Source organism: Gobius niger, assembly GCF_951799975.1.
Source record: "Gobius niger genome assembly, chromosome: 10".
NCBI classification, from domain to species: domain Eukaryota; kingdom Metazoa; phylum Chordata; class Actinopteri; order Gobiiformes; family Gobiidae; genus Gobius; species Gobius niger.
In genome coordinates, this window is record NC_136861.1 from 22,884,779 (window position 1) to 22,902,253 (window position 17,475).

The 17,475-nt window shown below is 41.5% G+C and overlaps 1 protein-coding gene across 1 annotated transcript; it reads right to left on the bottom strand.

Annotated features, from left to right (window-relative positions):
- Positions 1–526: 526 nt before the first annotated feature.
- sdr42e2 (short chain dehydrogenase/reductase family 42E, member 2) lies at positions 527–10,074 on the bottom strand (the record flags this gene model as incomplete). Its single annotated transcript, XM_079564832.1, has 11 exons — positions 527–1,002; positions 2,947–3,020; positions 3,100–3,163; positions 3,236–3,301; positions 3,555–3,692; positions 4,721–4,803; positions 5,121–5,196; positions 8,393–8,511; positions 8,629–8,686; positions 9,123–9,218; positions 9,688–10,074. The coding sequence occupies 11 exons, from the start codon at positions 10,072–10,074 to the stop codon at positions 763–765; spliced, it is 1,401 nt and encodes a 466-aa protein (XP_079420958.1). The 3' UTR covers positions 527–762.
- Positions 10,075–17,475: the final 7,401 nt, after the last annotated feature.

Genomic DNA, 17,475 nt, shown 5'->3' on the forward strand with positions numbered 1-17,475 from the left:
TGAACTACTAACGAATATGTATGAATTATATTTATTATAATTAAATATAAATAAATTATATGTATGTCTACCACGTATCCCAGTGTCAAGTTATTTATGGTCAAAGCAACCTTCAATGAAGCATCTCTCTGCACACACAGACAATCCTACAGTGCAATAGTACAGTAAGAGTTCATACACTGTTATTTGTCAATACAAACTGGTAAAAGTGCGCCCCCCAGCGGTTTCAAAATGTAGTAAGAATTGTTTCAGAGTAAAAAGCAATATGTTATGAATTATCTGAGTATTTTAAGACAGTATGTATGGATTGTATCTTGAGAGTAACTAGAACACATTGACTTCAGATACATTTTTATTATTTCATTATCCCTGTATGCAACAATGACAAAAATGGGATGAAAGCCATGTATACGTGAAGTTAAAAGATTATCCATGTGTTTCATTTACTCAAACTCAAGTCTTGCATGTGACAGTTTTCTCTTATGTGCCGATTGACAAAGAACAATTCAAAATCATATTATAATATTGGCCTGATTTCTCTCACTTAAAAACTACTGGGGCATCACTCAGGTTAAGGTGCCGTGAATGGGAGGCTGCTTTACATATCGCTAATTCATACATTCAGGAGAAAGAGAATAACTACAAATTAGTCAGCTTAAACATTGGCCCTTTTTTAATAATTGTCCCTCAGTTAGCGCCTTCATTAGATTGAGGTTGACACTGCTGGCCTGGGCAGTCGTTTCCACATGGTATCACTCCTGTCTAATGGTCGGCCCATCCGCACTGACAGAGTACCCAGCACGAGATGAGCAGCATGAGGCCCAGTCCCATCATTAGGAGCAGGACAGGGCGCTGAGTGAGCCCGGGCAGAGCGGAGGCGGCCGGTCTGGATTTCAGATACTCGTCCACGGAGTTGGCCAGGCTGTAGGGCTTTGGGCAGTATCCCAGCTCACGGCGCGCCTTGTCAATTTTGAACGTGTGGGTCACTGCTATGTTCCTGACCTGATCAACACAAATCACACAGTTAGTCAGAGAAATATCAGGCCTAATAATAGGTGATGTTTCTATGGAGATAAAGGCAAGGTTTAGGATGGAGAGTAAATTCAATCCCATATAATTTCAGCAGCTTACTGTAACTGCTTTATAAAACAAAGCACAGTTTCTGAAAAAGAGGGTCCAACTAGCATTGTTATGTATTTTGAACTGACAGTACTATTCAAGTTTATAAATCATTTCAATAACTCCTATAACTCCTTAAAATACAGTACTGTATTTTCCAGACTATAAGTTGCACCAGCCAAAACATGCATAATGAAGAAGAAAAAAACATATAAGTCTCTCGGGAGTATAAGTCGCACCAGCCTTGGCAACTACCTGGACATGGAGGCGTAACTGCACTGTTGACAAGCCTCTCCCGGCAGCACATTGGTCAAGCACCGATTTGTGAACTCATTCCTCTAGCTGTGGCCATCTAGTGTTTAGCCCGTGATGAACTTGTTTTGTTTTCTTCATTGCAGTCAGTTTCTCGCCCACCCCACACTTTTTGTCTGCTTCTCAATTACCTTTTTTTTTTCTTTTTTTCCCCCCCAGTGACACTGGAGTAGCAGATACTGGTACACAAGCCAAGAGCGCTCTCTGGCGGCTGTCAGTGTGAAAATAACAAACATGTGAGCTTATATACTGTGGTGTACATGTTAGAGAGGTGTCTCTCACCCAGCAGGTTTGGGGGTTTGGGGGCGTGTCATAGCACTTACTGTTACTTTTGTGTTTGTCCTGCATTTCGACCAATTTATTTTTGGCTCAGAAAGAATAAAGTTGACTCACTTGCAGCTTGCTTGTATCCTCTTCTTTCTCGCCATAATATTTTGATATATAAGTCGCACCTGAGTTTAAGTCTCACCTCAACTATGAAAAAAAGTGCAATTTATAGTCCGGAAAATACGGTACTTGCTTTTCCCCAGTGTTGGGATCAGTGTATTGACTTGTACAGTTGTGTTCACTGGGAGAAAAACAACACTAGCACTAGAAAAGAGTCATAAAAATGGGAAGAGCTCAGTCTGGCTAAATCCTCTTTGTCATATGTTGTATTTGTTGCAACAGTTTTGAATGATACAGACACAAAAGCAGGGCTGCAGCACTTGTATAGTATATGAACAATAACCACTAATGGTCTGATCATTGTGATAATATTTTTCCCACAAAGTTGAACAAAGGTGCCTATCTCCATCCTAAATCTGAAGATGACCCTGCTCATCAGTCGCACACCAGGTCAATTTTCCCAATGTGGCACAGCGTGACGTACGAAAACGCGCCGATGCCCGTCACTATGACAACCTGGACTGGTGTGAGGTCACTTCCGGTCAGCCACACGTCAAACTTCCTGTTCTTTACTGACCCGTGCACGACGGTTTATGTTTTATTCAGCGGATAATCATCAATCCCCCGGCCAGCAGCTGTCTGACTCTGGCCCACAGGCTCAGCTTTGGTTTCCTCTCATCACACATTCATGAGGACCTCACAGCACCACACTACCTCCTTAAGATCAACCGGTGGGCCAGTCCCATAAAAGAGTACCACGTGCAGGCTTACTTCTCTTACAGTAATGAGAGATTTCTTCTATGTATTTGTATGTTGTATGTATGTTTCTGCTGTTTTTTCTTCTCTTTCAGGTTGTCAAATTTGCTCAGTGAGTTTTTCTTTACTACAAGCACTAAGGTTTTCATAATTCATGTGCAAGAGATAGCATCACACGCAGAAGAGAGGGAGGGGTCCGAAAGGAAAATATAGCCACACTACGTCTACAAGGGAGACTTAAACAAGAATCTATTAAAGATACAGTAATCTGATCATGATCGGTCCAACCTGCAGCATACATTACTGCAATGATGTTGTCCATCACGATGTATTACTTAGAATAAATAAATTATAATGAAAAGTGTGAATTACCTCATTTCTTGTAAAAAGCAGAGGCACATTCACCACAGGTCTGAGAACTATGTGCAAATATTCCACAATGATTGCTGAAAAAAGACACAAAACATATAACGACACCCTCACAAAGGTTGATCCTAAAAGTTTGTGTTGAAAGTTGAAGGTTACCTGCTGCATAGACAAGTGAGAAGGGCAGTTTTATCAATGGCTTGCCGTAACCCAGCTTTTTAAACTGGAGGAGACAAGGATTAGTCGTGTCTTTATATTTTTGACCCTTGCATAGGAAACACATGCTGAGACTTACCAATGGTTCAAACCACTCAAAGATATTGAACGATATCCCATCATTGATGAAATATACATGTCCACTCTGCAACGATAGCTCAGACATTACAACACTAAAGCACAATCAATGAGTATCTATGTAGTACAACTTCAAAGCACAGATTACTACGGTAGAATTTGCTGCATAAAAAGCATCATATTATGGCCTGGTGTATGCTACTCTACTGAACATCATGGGGAAATGGATGGTGCAAACTAACATCCTGTCTGTCAGTACAAATTAACACAAGATTATGACATAAGATATTATAGAATAAATGCAGTTTCTAGGGACTTACAGCAATACAACCCCTCTGTGGAGTTAGGGCTTCGGAGGCCAGGATGTGAGCCAGCACAAGGTTGTCAACATGCACCCAGTTCATCTTGGCCTGAGAGTTTCCAAATCGGAAACTAAAGAAACGCCGCTCCACATTGACCTTTACACACAGACAGAGATACAGGTCTACATAGACTCCTCAAATGACCGCTGTACTTTGCCATGTCAAGTTATGGAGACAAAATCCACTGGTATCCAAACAAACACAATTATCTTACATTATGTCCTCACCTGGGATATGTTGAAATGCTTCGAGTATGAAAATTCTTACTGTTCTTATTGTGGTTATTGTCAAGGTCAAGACTGAAATATTGCAGAAAAGATAAAGTTCAAAGACACTGAGCGATCTGTAAGTCAAAGTGCTCACTATTTACCCAGAAAATAATAATAAATGAAGATATTTTTATTATTTTTATTTAAAGATTTAAAAAAAAGTGTGTGTATGCTCTATGTGCTGTTTCTTGTTTTGTTTTGGTTTATCAGGTCCTGGTCGAGGCACAGTCATTAGCTCATTTACACCAGTTGTCACACACTCATTTCTTCTGCCATCAGTGGCTATTATACATGTTTTAGTGGTAGGGAAGCCACTCCACACAGAAAGGTCTCGGGAATCAAACCTAGGACTGTCTGATTGCGAGATGAGAGAGCTGTCAGTACACTATTGTGTTCTAATTAGCTTGTACAATATTTGGAGAAACCCACTCCTGCAGGTTGCCCCATTGACCATTGAAGGATGGGTCAATTACAGAGAACGGATTTCCCTACGGTGATCAATAAAGTTTACCTTAACCTTACCTTACCTTAACCTCAACATTATGTGTAGATGGATGTTGTCTACTACGTGTTTTCCCCTGTGTAAAAATCTTCTTCACATTGAGCTACATTGATCTAAAAATAACCTTAATTTAGCAAAAGGAGAAGGTATGCTTGACCAACAGTGAACTTTGAGCCAACACGTTAAGACCTTGACCAGACAGCGTGGCCTCAGAGGAGAAACGTGCAGAGGAAGAAAGCCACCGGTAACTGGAGCCAGGAGAGCACCATCAATAATGTAGATACTTCAGGCAAGAATATATTCTGACGCGACGGGCACAAGACGATGTAAGTGCCACAGAAGTGTAATCTTACCATAACTCTGTGTAGATGCCTTCTCTCCTCCGGACCATAGATGCCGCAGGGTCGTAGCACGCAAGTCCTCAGAAGCCCACCACCTGCACAACGAAATACAGCTTGATCATTTTTGTCAATATTGCCCTGCTGTGACCGCCCTATTCATTATCATTTATCTTGTTAGTGTTGATTATTGTGTGTGGGCGTTTGTTTCTTTGTGCTGCCTTGTTTAACAATTTATGGTTTTGTTTTAAAAAAAATTAATCAATACATTCATGAAAAAATATATACATATAGCACACTGTGAATAGCAGTGTTTCCATGGTAACTGCTATCTCTTAAACCCTGACAGTTTTCCCTCAGGCCAAAAATAGCAGATAATCGCTTCCAAAAGTTTCACATACGGATCATTTCGCACCTTTTAGAGAATATCCACTGGCGGAGAGGACCATCTGTTCTGCAATAGACTTAGTTCTGGAGTAGTGGTCAATGTGCTGGGGGTAAAAAAGAAAACACGTTTACGTCGATGTCTCAGACATAATGAACTAGATTGTGTCTGTTGTAAGGATTCTAACGAAATCTGAACAAACCTCTGACTCATGCTTTGCTTACACGCTACACAACAAGAAGACCATGTCACTGAGATGAGCTGATAGACAAATGGTCCACACCATAATCATTCTGAACATAACGCAAAGTACAGATAATATACAAACACATAGACACAAACAACTGACTCACTGATAGGCAGTCACCCTCTCTGCGTAGAGGAGTGCAAGACTAGGATAAAAGGCGACTGTCAACGGAGTTCTGGACTTCACTTCTTCTCTTTCTCTGAAGTCACCAGCTGGTTATACAACTTTGTAACTAGGAACAATGGCAATAAAAGCCTTATCTTTGAGACGACTTCTATCTCCAGTGTATGCTTTGGCTACATCCAAAAACTGTTCTCGCGTGATACAAAAGAACCAGATCCTAACAATTGGTGCCGTGACCCGGATATCTTCGCGAGAGTAGAGGATCACTCTTATTTTTTGAAAATATTTATTGTACTTTTTTTCCCGTCAGTGCTGAGACAGGCCAAACTGGAGCAGACGTGGGAGCCGCAGCCTGAGGACGTGACCACTCAAAGGGGAAAGGCGCCACAGAACAAGGTAAGCAGAAAACCTTTTCTAAATTTCTGCCACGCTCTCGCGTGTTATTTCCCTATATTTGAGTGGCCTCGCTCTTAAGGTTTGGTACTTCCCTATTTAAATTTTGACATACACTGATCAAAGGCCGTTCCTTCTTACAAGGATTCATTTATTTAGGTAGAAATCCGCAGGGGTCAGGGACCACTATATAAACTTGCGGCGGCTGGTCAAGGACCCGGTCAAGGACCGAAAAAAAGTCGTTATTTAGGTAGAAATCCGCAGGGGTCAGGGACCACTATATAAACTTGCGGCGGCTGGTCAAGGACCCGGTCAGGGACCGAAAAAAAGTCGTTAATTACGCGAAATCCGCAGGGGTCAGGGACCACTATATAAACTTGCGGCGGTCACGGACCGTAAAAAGCGGGCTGGTCAGGGACCCGGTCAAGGACCGAAAAAAAGCCACAGGCCTGAGTTTCTAAAAAAAAAGCTCGCAAAGAAAGACAAAAAAAATAAAAATAAAATAAAATCAATACAAAAATATTAAATAAAAATGTTGTTCCGTGCGCAAACACGTAGAGAAAACTAAGTTCCGTGCGCAAACACGTAGAGAAAACTAGGTAAACTACAAAAAATGTTAATGAAAAATACAAAAGTAATAAACAAATAAAAATAAATAATTGTGATTGGTCATGAAACAAGAATCACAGGCAATTGCTTACTTTAAATCTGAACAGGGGGACAGTCTAAATTAAACAGGGGGTATGTGCATAAACTAAAACTTAAATGGCTAACTGCACTATAGTGCTATTTGGAATGAGATCTCACCCTGTGGAGGCCTGTGGATTTAAGCCCCATGAGGTTCTCACAGGTCAAAAAGGCCATGTCCTCTGACTGTAGGGCCAAGTGACAAAACAATATTGTTGAAAGAGCAACACTAGTAAATAATTGAATATATGAGAATACTAAACTCTGCTGTTAAGTTTTTATCCCAAGGTGCACAGGAAACGCTTGTCGAGGAACCCAAGTACAGGGTCCTGGAGTAAATACAGGAAGGAGACTCAGTGATGAGAAGATTGAACAGCCGGAGGTGGTAAGAGCCTCTTGATTATGATTTTGTATTTTAAAATTTAGTACTTATGATATACTTGGTTTTCTTGTGGGGAGGTTGTTTCAGTTTAGCCTTGTGTGTGCTGTTCATTGCAGATTTGTTTGGGTCATAGGGGAATGTTTGGGGCTCTGTTCATGGGACTGTTGGGCCTGGAGTGTGGTTTGGCCTTGGTGGGGGTTTCTTGCTTAGTAGTTTTCAAAAACATTTTTTTTTCTTTTTTCTTTGGATTAAACTTTGGAAGAAAGGGAACTATATTGGGTATTAATTTAGTTAAAATAACAAATATAGGAAATAATAGTAATTGTCTCGTATTTCTGGGGATTGACCATAAGACAGATACATTTTTTGATTGGGATAAGAATTGACAATACATGTTTTGAACTGAATTGAATTAAAAAAAGGCCATAGACACAGTCATTTATAAAAGTATAGAAGACAAACCCCAAATTTACCAGGTAAGACAATTGGAAAATAACAAAGTTAGACATGGGGGTGAGGGAGAGTAGGGTAACTTCCCCATTTTTTCCCCCTCATTCTGTTACAGATATTGGTGAGATGGAGATCATGAGGCTGGAATTCTTGGACGTGAAAGTCTAGGGTCTACATTACTGATACACAATGTTGCTAAAGTTAATCACACATGATAACGCTGTGCTTTGCTAGAAATAGTTGTAGGTTTGCTTAATTAGATTATTGGGAGGTACACGATGTTTAGTAATAAAAATAATACACTATGTGCTTTGCAAAAAAAACAAAAAAACAAAAAAACACGCTACATGCTGGCATTGACTGGAACTGAAAGGGTGGCAGAGCTGATTTGGGGGTGGTCAGCATCACGTTGAAGTCACGCCTAGCTATGGAGGTGAAGGTGGAATGTCACTATACATAGGATCACACACAACACAAGCTGAAATTTAGTTAGTTTAGAGTTAATTAAAGGCTAATTTAGACTGTTTAGTTTTAAAACTTAATATTATACTTACTCTTAGGGAGTAAGTAACAGGGGGATTGTAAGGATTCTAACGAAATCTGAACAAACCTCTGACTCATGCTTTGCTTACACGCTACACAACAAGAAGACCATGTCACTGAGATGAGCTGATAGACAAATGGTCCACACCATAATCATTCTGAACATAACGCAAAGTACAGATAATATACAAACACATAGACACAAACAACTGACTCACTGATAGGCAGTCACCCTCTCTGCGTAGAGGAGTGCAAGACTAGGATAAAAGGCGACTGTCAACGGAGTTCTGGACTTCACTTCTTCTCTTTCTCTGAAGTCACCAGCTGGTTATACAACTTTGTAACTAGGAACAATGGCAATAAAAGCCTTATCTTTGAGACGACTTCTATCTCCAGTGTATGCTTTGGCTATATCCAAAAACTGTTCTCGCGTGATACAAAAGAACCAGATCCTAACACTGTGATTGAATGACTTACCATGTCAGGGGGCACATAGGGCACAGAGGTCTCATCCCCATCCTCTATTGGTTTGCCGTCAAACACCACGTTTACAGTACTCGTGTAGACCAGCCTGGGAATGCTCCGCTCTTTACAAACTAAGAACAGCACTGACTCAATTAGGAATGACTTAAAAGTTGGGCTAGTAGTGATTTTTTTTTATTATTGAATGGGAAAAAATGTTTTATTAAAGTTGCTGAAAATGCGATACTCACCATTTATAACATTAATGGTCCCACCAACATTAATAGATTCCACCAGCTCCTTCTTCAGCTGGAAGAATACAGGGCATGCGTCATTTTCATTCTAAATCATTTTCATTCTGTCAAAACAAATAATAAAAATGTACAACTCTCCCTCATTTAGCTTCTGTAACCATGATGTTGCCTTTTTTTTGTCTGTCGTACAAGAGTCGTCCATCTTAGATGAAGGTTCTTGAGTCATTTTCTGTACTCTGTAGTTGAAGTGTAGGATATTTCGTGTCTAATCCAAAAGGCTTCAAAATCTTTTGGATGAGAGGCAAAACGTCCTACACTTCAACTACACAGATGATGAACCTCCATCTCTAAGACACATTTGTTTACCTAAATAATTGCAGTGTTAACGTTTTGCTCATTTCAACCATTAAAAATGTTATTTGATCAAATAAAATGAATAAGTTGTTTACAAACCTGATACATCAAGAGAAAAGCTCATGAAGGTTCAGTACCTGCTCTGGCCCGGACATGCCGTATGACGCTGTGTGGAAGATGCAGCTGACTCCTTCACACACTTTAAACAGAGAGGAGTAGTCTCGGAGGTCACTCTGAATAAAAGAGAAACATTTTTACATTCAACATTCATTACACACTCAGTCATACAGTTTATTCACGCTTCTCCTCATTTTGATTTCCCTGAAGCATGTGGCCACACTGCTGCCTGTATACATGAGCTTTCTGGTGATTGTGACGGTCTGTTGGTGCGTCTCTACTGAGCGCACAGTAATAATTAAGATAAGAGTGAGGCACGCAGGTGAAACCCGAGGCATGTCTCCACCCGGACTGACCCAGTCAGCAGCTGCTGCTCAGAGGGATCACTCTCCTGTGTCTGTGTCCGAGCTGACAGACACTGACACAGCCACCTCCACTTTCCACTGTCCTCTGTGTGTTGTTCACACAGCTCAGTCAGTATGAAAATCATATCAGAACGTGTAAATTCACATCTTTAGTATTTGTCGAAACAAACATCAAACAGTCTTGTGTTAGTGACATGTACTGACATTTTACAGCAGTTACCTGGATAAACTGTGCTCCTCCAGGGAGATCTGCAGGAGGCCTGTTCCTGTCCAGCAGAATGACAGATGTGCCCTGAGCAGCCAGGGCTCTGCCCAGCCTGAACCCGAAGTATCCCGCTCCTCCAGTAACAAGTACCTTTCCCAGTGTAACAGGTTGCACCACAGCCGCCTCCTCACCCAGTCTGGAGGCCGCACAGTCCCGGCTGCTGCAGCTGCCCGCCAGCGCCCCGTTGCCCCGGTGACGGAGTCCGGTTGTTGGGCTGGAGGCCACAGCAGGAGCAGGTTGTTTGACCCAAGGCTGATGACTGAGGGGGGTGTGCATGTGCAGGCCACTGCTCTGCAGGCAGCAGGAGGGGCTGAGGCACAGGGGTCCTCCACTGTCACTCATGCTGAGGTCACAGAGCTTCATACAGCAGCCTGGGGTTGGAGCAAAGCAGGTTACGTCAACACGCATTACTTTGTGCAAGAATTGTGCTCTATCAGCGCGATGGTGCATCGGTTAGCGCTCATGCCTCTCAGCAAGAAGGTCCCGGGTTCGATTCCCACCTGGACAGGGCATTTCTGGGTGGAATTTGCATGTTCTCTCGGTGTGTTCTCCCCACTAAAACATGTACAATAGGCCTGTATGAATAATGTGTGTGTTTGAATGTAGGCAGTCATGACAGCGCTTCTGTCTACCCCAGGGTAAAACTGCCCCATGTCACCATGTCAAGTTAACACAGTGAACAAAGGAATGTTATGTGGTAAAGGAAAGTTACCACATAACTTTCCTTTACCATAGAAAGTTAAGTGTTAACTTTCCTTTACCACATAACTTACCTTTATGTTAAAGGAAAGTTATTTCATTATAATGAAAGTCAAAGTTTTAGCGACACATCAGGCTTCAGAAACCAAGACAATGCTAAAACCTGATAACTAAGCAGTTAGTTGTGCACAAGTAAGAATATTAATAAAAGTAGTTTGGTCATTCTTTTTAGCTGAAGACCATTCGGGAGAAAAAAAAGAGTGTTTTTATATCTATATATATATTGTCCAGTTTGTAAAATGGTAGTGGTCAATAACTTTTGTATTTCCAAATTTATTAGCTTGCTCTAAATAGTAACAGAGATATTTCTTTCCAAATTCTTGATCTTGATGAACTGCTGACCACAACAAAGATTTGTAGCATGTTAAAGGTGCATTATGCAACTTTTATGTGAAAAAAAAAAAAGATATTTGTGCGTATTTGCGGCTGTATGAGTGGCCAGCATGCCGCTTTTACTCTCCATCACGGTGGTCTTTAGGACGCTGGACGGTCAATTGTTTGGAAGGTTTTCACTCCTGACGGACCCTCTCCCCAGAAAACAATTTACCCTGGCGTGTTAGAGACCACCGTGATCGAAAGTAAAGGCGCCAAGCTGACTATACAGCCACAGGGTCACTGCAAGGTCAAATACACAGAAATATCAACTTTTTTTTTCTCATGAAAAGCTGCATAGAAATTACGGAGAAACAATAATTGTACATCATCAACAAGGACAGGGCATGTAAGGCATCACCACAGCAATGCACAAGTCTAAAACGTATAAAGACCGAGTTATCACAGCTTTTTCTTGTATCTTACTGCCCTTTACAAATGATCAAAGCACATGTTTAGACCATATAGGTATAAAGTTTAGATTGAATTCCAACAGAGAATAAGGTGAACATTCATATGGGATGTGGCTTTGTAATAGGCTATTGAGTGAAACTAGTAAAAACCTGTTGACAATCAAAATATTGCAAAAAACAAAAATAAAGAGTATTATATCCATGTCTTTCCAGGAAAAAAAGAAAAAGCTACAGGCTATTTATTTGATTTTAATAATAGGCCATGTAGTGGGGCAAAAAAGTATTTGGTCAGTAGACTATAATAGAAGAACACTTTTTTGTAGCGCAATAATGGGTACAAGGATTATTAGGATATAATTATTATCTGACAATGTTGAAATCATTTTTAGGCCACAAAGGCGATCAAATTTGTCGTTTGTTTGTGAAACATGGAGCATCCAGTTATTACACTAGGAATAACAAAGATATTGGGCAGTGGCACCGGCTGGATTCTGGTCTCACTTTGATGAATAAATAAACACGACCTAAAACATAAGAAGTGTAATAATGAACGGACTTGCCTTACCTTATCAGATCTCCATCTGTCTCGCGGACAATGCGCGCCCCTCTCGTGAGAATAACCCCATACACCTAGCTTTAACAGACACCGCAGCCCGGCCCCCAGCGTCAGGCACCTGTACGCTCGTCCGATTGGCGCGTGCGTAACGAGCGTTTGGTGACTCGGATCATCAGGTGAATGAGTGGTTCGTTCATCAATTATCGGTAAAGCAGTTTATGATAATGTTTGTGAACAGGTTAAAAAGTTGACACTTAGATAAATAGGTGGGCTAGGGGAGCAGGAAAAAGCAAATGCAGAACGTTTTTTTTTTTTTTTTTTTTTTTACAAATAAACGAGATCGATGTTTAAAACCAAAATGTTAATGTAAAGTATAGCCTCATGATGAAAAACGGATTCATAAATCACATGGAGAAAGTCAAATGAGGCTATATCAAGCAAGCAGTGTTAATTTTGACATTTTTTTTTAGTCTTAGTCTTTTGACTAAAATGTAATTTAATTTTAGTCGAGAGTCAAATTTTTTTTTTCAATTTTAGTCTAGTTTTAGTCGATTAAAATTGCATGTCAATTTAGTCGACTAAAATTAAGACTAATTTAGTCGACTTTGCATTTATAATATTCATTGTAATCATATTTAATCAAGGTCCTCGACTTAATGGAGCTGCTCCACATGAACAAAGCTCAGAGCTGATCCTTTTGCAGAGAATTTAAATGATCTGAGGCTCTTTCAGACGGTCAATAGAAGTTTGGCTGATTTTAGTCTCTCCTTTTCATTTTTATTTAGTCTTATTTTAGTCGACTAAAATATCTGGACATTTTAGTCATAGTTTTAGTCTCATGAGAAACTTTTAATTTAGTTTTAGTCCAATTTTAGTCGTCAATATCACTTTGACTAAAATTAAGAAATTAACACTGCAAGCAAGTCAATGTTTTCAAGTAAGTAACAATACCTATATGTCAAACGAATTAGCAATTTTATAGTAAATATTACAGTAAAAACAGAGGTCAGACTGAATAGCAGACATCATAAAATACTTTTATCGAATAGGCCTGTAGGATGAGACAGGTAAGAATCATTGGGTGAACAGGGTGCAGATGAATAGGCAAAAATCCTCATGTCTAACTTATGTAATCCTGAATCATGCTGAATGCAAAAACTCTGGCACATACGGTATGGTTCTCGATGTGTGTGTCTGACCGTCTTCACTGGCTGTTCTCACACATGCCCACACACTCCCCAGTGACTCATCAGAAGGAACAAAAATCCTTGGAAAAACAAAACAGGCATTAGCATTGTTGCCCATCATTTAAATTTAATGTGAATTGGTAAATGGACTCCACTTTTCTACCTTTATCAGGCCCAAAGCGCTTTACAGTAAGGAACCACTCACCCATTCACATTCTCATTCATACGCCAATGTACACAGACACTGGAGGCAAGTAGGGTGAAGTGTCTTGCCCAAGGACACAACGACAACGTGCATTTGCGGGAGCTGGGATTCGAACCCACGACCTTCCGATCCCGAGCTGACCCGCTTCACAAACTGTGCCACCGTCGCCCCAATGTGATTTAATTTACACTTTACCCAGTTTAGACCAGATTTAGTCACATTCAGTCCTATTTTAGACCTTTTTTATTTTTTATGGGCCCACTTTAATCCTGCTTTGATCTTGATCTAGGCCTGGTGACACTTGGAAAGTCAGACATTTTACGAGTTTGTAAGTTTGAGCCTCGGACTTAGTTTGTAAAATAAGGCTGTTTGGTCCTATGATTCCCTTGATTGTTGGAGCTATTAAATTGAGGAAGACTCTGGTTTAGGCAAGGCAAGTTTATTTGTATGGCACAGTTCATGTTCATGTACAACTCAAAGTAACTCACAAGAACACCAGACACCCAGACACAATAAAAGATGTGTTTGGGCCTAATAGGGCCTTTAATGAAATTCCTATTAGGCCCAAACACATTTTTTTTAGGGGTGTCCATGATTTACCGTTAAAAATTGTGTAACAGAGTATAAGCATTTTGCTCAGTTAATTGGTGTCCATAATTTGCCGGGTTGGTGAACACACACTACTGCTTCACTGAGTATTACCCAATGGGGCCTCGGTCAATGGTTAATGAAAAACTTGAAAATGTGCTATACCTACCATAACGCCCTATACCTGACGATGAACAATGAAAGCCACTAAATTATTAGTTGTGGGCCAAACTCATTCCTAACTTTTCTAATATATTTGTAATATCCCGACAAGTTTTTAGGCTCATTTCACAATTTGCAGGGTCACTTTTTAGGGTCATTGTCACAGAAATGCAAAAAAAAACCTGCCTAGGAGTTCATACAAATGCTTTGTAATTGTAACGCCCAGAGTTCTGTCTGACAACCAGTAGGTGGACAAAATTCACAGAGCCAGGTATTTGTTCTTAAAAGGTCAAGTTTTATTATTACAAAAAGTTAAAATGTTAAAATGTTAAAAAGGTAGGATAAAAGGGGGGATTAGTCCAAAAGTGCGGTGTGCGTAACGATCAGGAAGGGGAAAAGTTAATGGAGGAGTTGGGTCGGTTCTGTTGGTCCGACTGACAAGACCGGGCAGCTGTGGCGCGAAGCGTTGCTGGGCTGCGGTGTGTCGGACCTTTGGCTTGGACCCACTTTGCTTCTCCAGAGGGCCACGCCCGTAGCTTCCCCTTCCGCACACCTGCACATGTTTAACCAGAGACACAGAGAGAGAGAGAGAGCGGTTAGTCACATATATACACTCATTTAACAAAAGGTAAGCCTTCGTCAAGTGGTTAAAGTATAGTTTCGAAAGGTAGGGCTGCTGTGAGTTACCTGCACAAGTTTAACCAGAGACACAGAGAGACAGAGTGTTGTGTGCCTGCTGCTTAAGTAGAGTGTTCCCTGAGCTGATTCCCAACACCTGTGCTGCCACACCAAGACACGCCCACAGCACATACAAACACAAACACAAACACAAACACAAACACAAACACAAACACAAACACAAACACAAACACAAACACAAACACAAACACAAACACAAACACAAACAGGAGGAAGTGGGGATACAGCTCTACCAGGTTACATAATTAGATGGACAGTGCAGACAATTTCAATTCAATTCACAGATTTACTTGTCAGTTCATTTCAAAATTAATTGAAATAGCTCATTCTCTCATCCTTGTTGTGGAGCATGTCGTGGGGAGTAAGGGGTGAAACACAGAGAGGGAAGGGAGGGAGTTCAGCTTCCTGATAGCCTCGTGTGTGAAACTGTTCTTCACTCGACTCGAGCTGGCCCGTGGATTCCACAGTCTCCTCCCTGAAGGCATTACCTTGAAGGGACTTGTGATGGGTGCGAAGGGTCCCTGGTGATTCTGACAGCTTTGCGGGTGGAGCACATGTCCTTAATGGAGGGGAGAGGGGCTCCGCAGATCTTCTTCGCTGCTCTCACGATGCGCTGGAGGCTCCTTCGGCTGGAGGCTGTGCTGGCGCCGTGCCACACAGTGATGGAGCTGGTCAGGATGCTATCGTTCCTCTATAGACGTTGCACATAACGGAGGCTGGGACTCTTCTCAACTTGCGGAGAAAGTAGAGTACTTTTCTTGACTTGAGTGATGTAGTGTGCATGGTCCAGGAGAGCTTCTCTGTGATGTGCACACCCAGGAACTTAGTGCTGGTCTCCTTCTCCACTGCAGCACCATTGATTGTTAGAGGAGCATGCTGGACCCGCGCTCTTACAAAGTCCACAACAATCTCTTTTGTCTTCTCCACATTTAGAGAGAGGTTGTTCTGTGTGCACCACATGGCCAGACAGCTCACCTCGCTCCTGTAGTTTGACTCGTCTCTGTTGTGTCGTCTGCAAACTTGATAAAGAAATTTGAGTCGTACTTTGGAGTGCAGTGATGGGTCAGCAGAGTGAACAGGAGGGGGCTCAGCACACAGCCTTGGGGAGCCCCCGTGTTCAGTGTGATGGTTCTGGAGGACTTGCCGCCGATACGTACAGCCTGTGGTCTCCCCCGTCAGAAAGTCCAGCAGCCCAGTTGTACAGTGATGTGTTAAAGGAATAGGCCACCGTTTTTACATACTGAGATATGTTCTTACCTTAGCTTTGACGAGTTCTTTAGGACCTGTCTGGTCTTCCTCCGTGCCTTCAATCACGTAAACACAGCGCAGACGGCGTTAGTTAGTTTGTTTGTTTGTTTGTATACTTTATTGTCCCCGTAGGGAAATTTGTCCTCTGCATTTAACCCATCCTTCGATGCCGCTGGGGCAACCCGTAAGGAGCCAGGCTGATGGTCAGAATCACCTGGCTGGAGGATTCACCTATTGCACATGTTTTTAGTGGTAGGGGAAACCGGAGTACCCGGAGGAAACCTACGCAGACACGGGGAGAACATGCAAACTCCACACAGAAAGGCCCCGTCCTGGTGGGAATCGAACCCGGGACCTTCTAGCTGTGAAGCGGAGGCGCTAACCGCTGCGCTAGCCTCTCCCCCTCTCCACTATAGCTCCAAAACAGGTCAAGATAGAAGCTACCAAGCTCTTCCACGTTTTCCCTATTTAAATTTGGTTACGTGTTCCACTACAAAGTATAATTACACAAAATTAAGCAAAATCTGGATTTTCTAAGCGGATAAAAGGGGGAACTATAATGTAAGGCGTAGTAATACCAGGAGTAGTTTGGCATCCGCACAGTAAAGTGAAGATTACTGCGTGGATTTTGAACTACTCCTGGTATTATTATGCCTTGCAATATAGTTCCCCCTTTTATCCGCTTAGAAAATCCAGATTTTGCTTAATTTTGTGTAATTATACTTTGCACTGTAACACTTCACGTAACCATATTTAAATAGGGAAAATGTGGAAGAGCTTGGTAGCTTCTATCTTGACCAGTTTTGGAGCTATAGTGGAGAGGGGGAGAGGCTAAATGCTAACGCCGTCTGCGCTGTGTTTACGTGATAGAAGGCACGGGTGAAGATCAGACAGGTCCTAAAGAACTCGTCAAAGCTAAGGTAAGAACATATCTCAGTATGTAAAAACGGTGGCCTATTCCTTTAAACCCCAAGTGGAGGGGGGGGGGGGGGGGGGGGGAGTAGAGATGGCATCTTTGTTCCAGTACAAGAAAAAAAAAAATCATGTATAGTGCCTTTAAAGTTTGCAATTGTCCCTCATCTTTATGTATGTCCTTGAGTAACACTAGAAACTACATCATGTCATGAGCCACTTCTGTTTTCCACTGCTGCCATCTGGTGGAGTCTAATTAGTGTCAAAAGGCTACTGTTTCAATGGTGTGTGATTATACCTTCACACTTCACATTGACATTGTGAAATTGTCAGTGTGAAGGTTGTCAGGGCCGGCCGAAGCCACTTTGGTGCCCTGGGCAAGAGTGGCTTTTGCTCATTCCTATAAATAAGACATTGACATTGGAGCTATATATACATACACATCGGTATATGGAGATATATTTTACCAACTGATTTCAGACAATACTTTCTCTCCTGTTTTCTATGGAGTACATTGACCCTGATGAGGTTCAATGATTCAAATGTATTACATTTTTTGATAGATCTACATATTGGAGAGTGAATCCTAGGCCTCCTAACGGTGCAGTTGTGTTAAATAAAGCAGTCCACACAGTTTCATTG